Source organism: Phytophthora parasitica, assembly GCF_000247585.1.
Source record: "Phytophthora parasitica INRA-310 unplaced genomic scaffold supercont2.82, whole genome shotgun sequence".
NCBI classification, from domain to species: Eukaryota; Oomycota; class Peronosporomycetes; order Peronosporales; family Peronosporaceae; genus Phytophthora; species Phytophthora nicotianae.
In genome coordinates, this window is record NW_008649068.1 from 196,309 (window position 1) to 206,893 (window position 10,585).

Here is a 10,585-nt window from a genome sequence, read left to right on the forward strand (position 1 = left end):
AAAGTCGGGTAGTGTGCAGCGTTGAAGTCACTGAGTTGCTACTAGATCCATGTAAAACTGCTGCGATCGTACATGTTTCGACAGATCCGGTCGCATGAACACATCGCTACATATACGTGTACTTCCAAATAGAAGTCTTGGCCTGGAGAATCATCTTCGTTAGCTGTTCACCTCTCTGACCAGCATTCGGAACTTGAAGTGGATTAGCGGACGAAGCGGATATTCGATGACTTCGGTCAGATAAACGTAGGGTCATTCATCAAATACGAACAGGGACTCGATTGTAAAAAGTAATAGTCATGCACAGTCCTCGCTATTAGCTACCTTTCTGTTCAGCAACTACGGTCTGCAAGCAGTGGCACAACATAATTTTTGTAAGTGATGGCAAGCATTGGTGACAATACCGAATCGATCGATCGCATATTTGCCATTCAACACCGACAGAATATGTGGAGCACCGAGATCGTTGCTGCGATAGATATTAAAGGTTAGTCGATGAATTTTCAAACTAATACGCCACGTCTTCACTATCGTACTAACTTCAAAATGGAAATTTGGTGGCGTGCTTACACTTGATACGTCTGTTCTTTCGATTCGACTGCTCGCGCAGTTGCTGCGCGGCGTATTCCAATGGGATAGAGGGGTCCCTAGCAACGATACGCTTGGTGACAGTCACCACTGACAGCAAGTCGTGCACCCTGCTCTGGATGTTGTAAATGTTGAAGCGCGCTTTACGTGCTTGCTGCTTGTCCTGCATGTCTGGATCATCATGGCGTCCATGTGTCGTGCATCCACCAAACTTCGCTTGTGGTGATACCCAAAGCCGTGAGTTGAAGCATTTTGTGTTCAATGACAGAGCAATACGCTCACAGCTAGCAAAATAATACGAACTGTCTACACTATAACATAATTCCATGCAGGAAAAGCTCGATATGTCATTATCCAATTCATCTAAAACAGCTTCCAAACGTGTCGTGGCCTTCACAGCAGAATCAGAATCGTACAGACAATCGACGTAACCAATCCACCCGACACTCCCAGATCGAGAATGAGGATGAATAAAAGCATCACCAGACCCAGAGTACGTCTTGTGTGGCATGATGCAATCACTTGGTATCCGTGAACTCCACCGGCGAGTACCAATTTGGTTCTTAGTAGGTAGTACAGTCATAAAGATTGAGGCAAACAGGGTATGGACACTCAACAAGTTCATTGCCAGTTGCAACACTCCGAGCCTGCATGGCCCGGAAGAAGCCAGCCACGATGGTGGACACACCCTTTCACCGGGGAGCGTACCAGTGAGCTTCAGGAGCGATGAAATCGGCACATATCCGAATACAGCACCGACAATATACAAGGAGGTCGCAGGAAGATAGCCACCAGCATTGCTTGTCACTTAAGCTTAGGGTCTTGTTGCCGTTTGTCAGCAACTTCCCGAGTTTTTGCGGACTAGTAAGCGTTCTCCGTACTCTGGTATTGCTCTTCTGAGAGTGAGAACCGTGGGTGTGGATGATGTGAACTGGAGAACCGTGGGTGTGGATGATGTGAACTGGAGAACCATTGGTTAGCACAGACCTGAGCTCCCTTTTAGCGCTATTCCCTCTTCCTTTGAATGTGGCTCAAGCAGTTGCATAGGGTCGAGTTGCATGTCTTGGTGATTCTGATTGAGAATAGGTAGACTGTCGAGATAGCAACCATCAAGTTGATGCTACCTACCGATAGTCCAGCGAGACAAATTTAATGTCCAAAGCATTGTGACACCATGGTCAACAAAGGACCGACTAAGCGCGAGAAGAATTCAGGCAATTGACTCGAGTTCAGTAGTCGCTCGATGGTCAAGATACAACCACTAACCGTGTGGACGATGCAAACACGGTCGATCCGCGGGTGGCTCGTCAAAGCGAGTCCATGTACATCCTGTTCAACTCTCAATTCAGTGCAGCGGTACCTCTGTGATCGCGCAATTCCAACTGGCACACTTTGTCTATTTAAAAAGCAAAACAACCAAGACACTCGGAATATATAATGCACTTCGTTATTGTGTTAACAGTAGATCTTTGGTTCGGTCTTCGTAGCTACGTAGTTACTTTCAGATCTGTAAAGGTTTGGATATTCCATTCGCCTGAAGAACGTAGCTGAAATCATGGGATCACGGAGGAGGGACAGTTGCCTAGCAAAGATGGCGACAAGTGAAGCTCGAAATCTTTGTCAAAGCGCGGATCTCCGGGCCGTTACAGACAAAATCCAACCAATACGGTCACCACAGCAGCATTGCAAGTAATAGCTATACTTGAGATTGGTATTAGTGGGAACGATAAGGTATTATCCTATTGTTTGTATCTGGTAGTCTAATACACAGTAAATATCTGCCGGAACCAGTCATTTTGATATAAGATAATAAATAGAGTCACAAGTACCGTGGTTTTCCAGTATTAATTTCCAGAGAGAACACAATAAAAGGAGAGGGCATGACGAGCCCTAACCTTAACAGCCTCCCTCGTCATCAGGAATCCTGATTATATTAGATAGACCCTCTTGAAACTGTTCAGTCAGTTTACAAAAATGACTAAACAAAAATCTGTTTTTCGATTTCTGATGCTTCCAGAGCAGCTATGAGCAATCTGAGGTCAGTTTTGAATTCTCCTCGTTTTCGGTCAGGTCCACCACTTCTGCCCTTCGAGCTTTATCTCAAGCGCCAATTAGTTTTAGGAGGTTCTTATGTTGAAGACGTTCTCATTTGGTATCAGATTAAGCTCGACAAGACTGTCGAAGACGCGTGTGGTATAGCATGCGACACAGTCGTCTTTCAGCGCGTCTGTAGGTGGTCTCATTCTCTCGTTTCTCGTCTCCTTGCCAACTCCTCCCGTCCACATTGCCAAGTCTCAGTAGTCTGTAGTCTGGCCTGTGCTATATTGATCCAGAGCTCTGTAATAATACGCCAGCCCCAGACAATATGCTTCGGTCGGCTCAGGTTATGCCAATGACTGGTGGCAGCATCGCGGCAGCATTAGACAAGCAGTTACCAGCACTAGAAATGCTCGTGAGATCTGCTCAGCCTACGGTCTCGCCGGTGGAGAAACCCGCGTGCATCGACTCATCTTCAGAGCACGTCATTCAATTGCAGCAACTAGAAGACACGCAACCAGATCAACAGCCTCTACAGACTCACGTGAAACCAAGGAGGAGCTCTCACGTTCGCAGATTAACTAAGATCAATACACCGGCTTTTTCAGCAAGATCGAGTCGACCATCACGTCGCAATAAAATTTGTAAAGCTCTCCAATCTGCACCGACATGGAGAGTGGCATACATCAAGGATAGGGTCACTACAGCTAGAGACGAGATACTCTATCAAGTACTGTGGCGGACATAAAAGTACGGTCGTCTACCCCGACGTGGCAGCCGCACAAGATGCTGTCAGAGGACGGTTTTGGAGATATGCTGGTCATTGTGGACGAATGGGTTGACGCCGGGAGAAAGGAATACTTCTTTCAATTTGTATCGCAGAAGTACGCATCTGTGGCAGGTGCAAATCCCACTGGAACATGTATGTTCCTCGCACTCCAGCAAGCGCTGATATTGGTCGGTGATGTCGAAGGTGTAAAACATGCACATATTCAAAAGTTCCTCGAGCGCTCTGAGGAGCTTCACCAGGACCTGTCCCGTGGGTTACCTTGGCGAATTTTTCGGGCGTTTATTTCTCAAGTACATTTAAATTGTTTTAGACTATCCTTGGTGGATATTGATGATAACAAGCACCGAACGGGGCATCGTGATATTGCGGCCTTAGAGAGACTAAACCTGGAGGACGGCTTCTACTTCATTGCTGAGAGTAACACCATGGCTGTTGGACACGTATTTGTCCTTCAAGTTGCGGCGGCTAGGATGACGGTCTATGACGACAACATTAAGCGTTCACTCAGGTCCTACGGCAAATGGATTGATAGATTGATGTTTGTCCGTAAGGTAGTCCTTGAGAAGTAAATAAATATAAGTTCGTATTTTATGTTAACTTGTACAAAATCCGATAATACATTGTTTCTTTGTCTTTTCACACATTTTACATGGTTATTTCTTGTTTGTCCATAAAAAAATACAAGGTCGTATTTTACTTTTACAAAATTGATAATACATTGCTTCTTTGGCTTTTCACTCATTTTCACATTGGTATTTCTTGCTTATTCGGTGGCTGTGTACCAGAGAAATCTCAGTGAGGATAAAACCTGTAGGATGCAGTGAGAAAACCTTTTTATGGAGAAAAAAAAACTCACACTATCATTGTGACTTATTACATAATGTGAAGTGGTGTATCTAATTGAATTTTATATATGTACTTATCTATTAGCTAGTGTATCTATTGATTGCATTCCTAGTTAGTTCCTTAAAATTCGGAACTGGTGGTTGTCAAGTGCCTTTGTAAAAATATCTGCTACCATTGACTTGGTGTTGCAGTAAACAACGCTAAATTGGTGTCTCTCCACTTTTTCTTGAACGAAGTGATATCGGATGTCAATGTGTTGTGATCTTCCGTGTAGTTCTGGGTTGCTAGAGAGTTTGATGCAGCTCTGATTGTCTTCCATAATAACAGTTGCTTTCGCTGTCGAGAATTTGAGTAGCAATTTAAGAAATATTTCTTCTTGCATGCAGTGACATAGTGTAATGTACTCAGCTTCTGTAGTCGAGAGCACGACAGTGTGGTGTTTTCTCGGAAGCCATGAGATTGGGCTTGACTCAACCATTGTTACATATCCGTCAACTGACCTTCTGGTTTCGGGGCAACTCGCGTAATCCGAGTCTGTGTAAGCAATCAGGTGATCAGCTAAATTACTGGAATCAATCGACGTTGACCCACCAAGTAGTGAGCCTTGGTCGGTTGTTCCTGACAGATATTTTAGACCTCTTATCACTGCTTTCCAGTGTTCCTTTCCAGGATTTGTTAGAAACTGGCTTACTTCGCGCATGTAAAAAAGCTAGATCAGGGCGAGTACCAACCATGCGGTACATTAGGCTGCCTACAACTTCTCTATATGAAATATCTTTCATAGCCTCCCTTTCTTCTTGGGTCTGCGGTTCCATGGCCTTTGTAAGCTTGATGCTACGGTCTGATGGCGTACCCAACGGGTACGCCATCAGATGTTTGAATTTGTCGAGAACATTTGTGGCATACTATTGCTGGTGGATAAAAATCGTTCGGTTTGCACGGTTTCTCTCAATGGACCAACCGAGAATGTACTTCACCTCCCCTAAGTCTGTCATTGAAAGCCTCTGTTTCAGGGCCGATTTAATACGAGGCTCACTGTTGGTGCTATGATGAACAGATAGTACACGTAGACAGCAATGTAGCATACTTGCTCATCAAATGTTGCCATAAAGACGCACCTGTCCTTGATGAGTTTGTGAAACCCAAGGCTCTCCAGGAACCCGCATAGCATCTGATACCAAATGCGAGGTGCTTGTTCAAGATCATAAAGACTCTTTAAGAGCTTGCATACAAGACGTTCTTGGCCCGGGACGGCGAAACCTTCAGGCTGGGCCATGTATATTTCCTCAGTAAGGAAACCATTAAGGAACACTATTTTAACATCCATTTGATGGATTTCGTAGTTGAGCAATGCTGCAATAGCCAGGAGAAGGCGAAGTACCTCCATCCTGATAACAGGAGAAAACATCTCAGTGTAATCAACGCCACACTGCTGTAAAAAAGCCTTTGATAACAAGGCGTACTTTGAACCGGTCAATTTCACCCGTGCCAGTGTATTTGACAACGAAAACCCACCGGCTTTGTAGAATCCGGCGGCCGTGTGGCAGAAGCCACGTCTCATTTGTAATGAGTGACGTGTATTCGGATTCTGCAGCTGTTCGCCATTGCCTGGCGTAACATGATTTCATGTCTCCTTTGTAGAACTTGGGTTCACGCACATACCGTATATCTAGAAGGCTAAGAATTAGATTTGTACGCTCGTTAGTTTCATGAATATCCTCAGTTGATGTCAGCTATTTAAAGTGATTGGCTTCCTCGATTCGAGGTCGTTTAGTAGAGCGTTCCGGAGGATGTGTGGGCGTCTCCGCTACAAATGAATAAGTCAGGACGCCACGCTCAAGTGCGTCATTCAGTGATGGAAGCGGGTTCGGCGTCGCTGTAGGTTCTATAGAGTGTGTGGCGTGTGGTCGGACCAGTGGTGATTGGGTTGTTGCTAGTGTAAAAACGGTATAACTACCAGACGTAACAGTGACAGCTGTTGCAGATAACTGAACTGGCAGCGGCAACGGATCGGCTGTAGAATCAACGTTAGCAAGGACTGGAAAACTATCTTCCCGAAAAACGACATCCCGGCTGTAAACGATTGCATGGGTTTGACCGTCCAGACGGTATCCTTTCTTGTGCCCAGGATTGCCGAGATAGATACATAGTTTCGCTCGTGCGTCTAGCTTATCCCTGTAAATCACATTGATCTGGACATATGCTGCACACCCAAAAACTTTAAGGTACTGCACGCTAGGTTTGCGGTTGTACCAAAGCTCATAAGGAGTTCGGCTGTATGTGGTCTCACTTGGTATCATGTTGAGCAGTGTCGTAACATGACTAACACATTCAGCCCATAATAATTTGGATAATTTTGCATCAATGAGAAGGGCACGGACGCGTTCTAGAATTGTACGCGGCCGACGTTCAGCGACACCATTTTGCTGTGGCGTATATGCATTGGAGAACTGTGCATGTGTCCCGTACCGTTTACATATGATCCGACCAAGTTTCTCATACTCTTTTGCATTATCAGCCTGAAAAACCTGAACATCCAGTTCTGAGATGTGTCCCGGATATTCGAGGGTTTGCACATCCGAACGGAATATGTTTAAGGCTTTCATCCTGAAGTCTTCATAGCAGGAGTAGAGTTGGCTTCGAGTCTTTATAGGGTACGCAAACATATAGCGCGTAAAATCATCGATAAAGACAACAAAGTAGCGACAACCGCTAAGACTAGGAACGGGCAGCGGCCCACAAATGTCAGAATGATTTTTTTTGTAAAGGCATCGTGGCACGTTTAACCTGTCTATTGGAAGGATATGCAGCGCGGTGTGACTTCGCACAAGTGCATGCAGAGCAAAGAAACTGTCTTTGGGAACTATGGTGTTAACGTCAAGTCCTTGGAGCGCTTGATCCTTAGTCAGAGCCTGTAACACTCGAACATTAGGATGACCAAGTCTTTTGTGCAACAACATTATAGCAGTGGTCTTACCTGAAGTGGCCACATGGGCTTCTTGCTGCTGGACTGGCGTGGCCGTAAACTGGTACAGCTTTGCAGTAGTGGATTTCGTCGCCTTGATATTAAAGCGCTGGTCTGTTTGCACAGTGCACACAGTGCGCTTGAATGTGAAACGGAAATCGTATTCCACAGCAGCAGCGACTGAGAGGAGGTTGTAGTGAAGTCGCGGAGCAAACAGAACATCACGTAGGGTAAGCTGACGCTTCACTCCCTTGGAGTTAGTCACTTGCAGTACGACGTCACCAGTGCCTTCAATGGGGATCTCGGACTTCCCGCCGACCGTGATTGTCCCCGTGGCAGGTGTCTTTGAAATGAACCACTCGGCATGCTGTGTGACGAGGCTTGTACAGCCGAAGTCGACCGTCCAGCTGGAGTCGAAGGTGGAGGTTGCGTAAGCCGTAAAACTGATGGCAGGTGGTAGAGGTTTGGTCATGGTAACCACGGCGATGCGTGCCTCCTCGCGACGAGATTGGCTATACCCGCCTTCGTCACGACGAAATTGTTGACGTCCCTTGTTGTTGTTTTCGCGGGTGTTGCCACCACGACCACCGCTGTTCTGACTTCGACCGCCTTTCTGCCATGATCCACCCCGCGACTGGCAGTGTTATTACGTCGGCCGTATGGGTGGGATCCCCACCACGAAACTCGAAGTTTGCAGACCATACAGTTCCCGCCTTGACAGTACCATCCCGTACGTCCTTCTGCAATCATCGGCAATGGCGGATGTGATGACGAGGCTTCTGGTAGCCGCACACTTCGTCATACGACACAGTGCTGGGCGTGGTCGGCACAGGAACAATCAGTACACGCTCCGCTTTGGTGCTGCTGCTCTCAGGCGTGCCTTTTGCGAGGGAGTACCGTGTCTCCGTTTCCATTTTGCGGACCTTATCCTCAATACTCATTTTGAGCTCGTCGTACGGGATATACTTCCAGTTACTTTTCCAAATGCGCAAGTCATCCTTCCAAGACGCCGGCATGGAGTGGAACAGGTAGAGAGACTTCTGGCCGTCGGTGAGAAAGGATTCAGTCGCCTTGGACGCGGCTCGCATCGCGTCTTCGAAAACGAGGAAGAACTCGTTAACGTCACTCCCTTCCCCGTACTTGGTTTCCATGAGGAAGTGCAGGATAAAGTATGGGTCATCGTGGAAACCAGCACCCTCGTACTTCTTGCAGATGGCTTGGAATATATTGTATGCTGTGTTCAGATGCTTGACCAGGCGGTTGTGGGTGTCGTCCATCGTCTTCATTTAAAAGGCCTTGGTCTGTGCTTCCATGCGGCGTCGATGCCGGGATGAGAGTGGCACCGGCTGCTCCTTCTCGACTCGGCGCTGCGATTTGCGCTGCGTGAACGAGCAGATCGGTGATGGTTGCTTGGACGTCGTGCTCTTCTTGGCGTCTTCATCGCTGTCGGACTCGCCGTCAGAGCTTGGATCGTAGTCTACGGCTTGGGAATCGTAATCGGCTGGTGTAGATACCTTGGGAGGGTCTTCATCGTCGGACAAATCACTGCTGTTGGACGTTTCTTCGTCTATTTCGTCATCGCTCATTCCGTTGTAGGCCTTCTTCGTGACGAAACCAAGGTGGTGCTTGCCGTCAAACGAAGCCGTCACTCTGGCCTTCCAGACGTTGAAATTCTTGGGGCCGGTAAGCCGAGGGAAGTCGTCACTTGAGGCTTGCCTGGGACTCATGACCTGTTGGGAGGTACTCTTGCACTTGAAGAAGGACACGTGGGAGAAGGTTTGAAAAAGGAAAAGGTGAGATTGGTATTAGTGGGAACGATAAGGTATTATCCTATTGTTTGTATCTGGTAGTCTAATACACAGTAAATATCTGCCGGAACCAGTCATTTTGATATAAGATAATAAATAGAGTCACAAGTACCGTGGTTTTCCAGTATTAATTTCCAGAGAGAACACAATAAAAGGAGAGGGCATGACGAGCCCTAACCTTAACAGCCTCCCTCGTCATCAGGAATCCTGATTATATTAGATAGACCCTCTTGAAACTGTTCAGTCAGTTTACAAAAATGACTAAACAAAAATCTGTTTTTCGATTTCTGATGCTTCCAGAGCAGCTATGAGCAATCTGAGGTCAGTTTTGAATTCTCCTCGTTTTCGGTCAGGTCCACCACTTCTGCCCTTCGAGCTTTATCTCAAGCGCCAATTAGTTTTAGGAGGTTCTTATGTTGAAGACGTTCTCATTTGGTATCAGATTAAGCTCGACAAGACTGTCGAAGACGCGTGTGGTATAGCATGCGACACAGTCGTCTTTCAGCGCGTCTGTAGGTGGTCTCATTCTCTCGTTTCTCGTCTCCTTGCCAACTCCTCCCGTCCACATTGCCAAGTCTCAGTAGTCTGTAGTCTGGCCTGTGCTATATTGATCCAGAGCTCTGTAATAATACGCCAGCCCCAGACAATATGCTTCGGTCGGCTCAGGTTATGCCAATGACTGGTGGCAGCATCGCGGCAGCATTAGACAAGCAGTTACCAGCACTAGAAATGCTCGTGAGATCTGCTCAGCCTACGGTCTCGCCGGTAGAGAAACCCGCGTGCATCGACTCATCTTCAGAGCACGTCATTCAATTGCAGCAACTAGAAGACACGCAACCAGATCAACAGCCTCTACAGACTCACGTGAAACCAAGGAGGAGCTCTCACGTTCGCAGATTAACTAAGATCAATACACCGGCTTTTTCAGCAAGATCGAGTCGACCATCACGTCGCAATAAAATTTGTAAAGCTCTCCAATCTGCACCGACATGGAGAGTGGCATACATCAAGGATAGGGTCACTACAGCTAGAGACGAGATACTCTATCAAGTACTGTGGCGGACATAAAAGTACGGTCGTCTACCCCGACGTGGCAGCCGCACAAGATGCTGTCAGAGGACGGTTTTGGAGATATGCTGGTCATTGTGGACGAATGGGTTGACGCCGGGAGAAAGGAATACTTCTTTCAATTTGTATCGCAGAAGTACGCATCTGTGGCAGGTGCAAATCCCACTGGAACATGTATGTTCCTCGCACTCCAGCAAGCGCTGATATTGGTCGGTGATGTCGAAGGTGTAAAACATGCACATATTCAAAAGTTCCTCGAGCGCTCTGAGGAGCTTCACCAGGACCTGTCCCGTGGGTTACCTTGGCGAATTTTTCGGGCGTTTATTTCTCAAGTACATTTAAATTGTTTTAGACTATCATTGGTGGATATTGATGATAACAAGCACCGAACGGGGCATCGTGATATTGCGGCCTTAGAGAGACTAAACCTGGAGGACGGCTTCTACTTCATTGCTGAGAGTAACACCATGGCTGTTGGACACG

At 46.8% G+C, this 10,585-nt stretch overlaps 3 protein-coding genes across 3 annotated transcripts; 2 read left to right on the plus strand and 1 right to left on the minus strand.

Annotated features, from left to right (window-relative positions):
• Positions 1-541: 541 nt before the first annotated feature.
• On the minus strand, positions 542-757 carry PPTG_24319 (hypothetical protein; the record flags this gene model as incomplete). Its single annotated transcript, XM_008916359.1, has 1 exon — positions 542-757. One exon carries the CDS (start codon positions 755-757, stop codon positions 542-544), a length of 216 nt encoding a protein of 71 aa, XP_008914607.1.
• Positions 758-1,097: 340 nt separating this feature from the next.
• Positions 1,098-1,956, plus strand: PPTG_24320 (hypothetical protein; the record flags this gene model as incomplete). The annotated part of the gene is made up of 2 exons (XM_008916360.1): positions 1,098-1,298; positions 1,825-1,956. 2 exons carry the CDS (start codon positions 1,098-1,100, stop codon positions 1,954-1,956), a joined length of 333 nt encoding a protein of 110 aa, XP_008914608.1.
• A 1,455-nt stretch (positions 1,957-3,411) lies between these two features.
• On the plus strand, positions 3,412-3,984 carry PPTG_18301 (hypothetical protein; the record flags this gene model as incomplete). The annotated part of the gene is made up of 1 exon (XM_008916361.1): positions 3,412-3,984. The coding sequence occupies one exon, from the start codon at positions 3,412-3,414 to the stop codon at positions 3,982-3,984; it is 573 nt and encodes a 190-aa protein (XP_008914609.1).
• Positions 3,985-10,585: the final 6,601 nt, after the last annotated feature.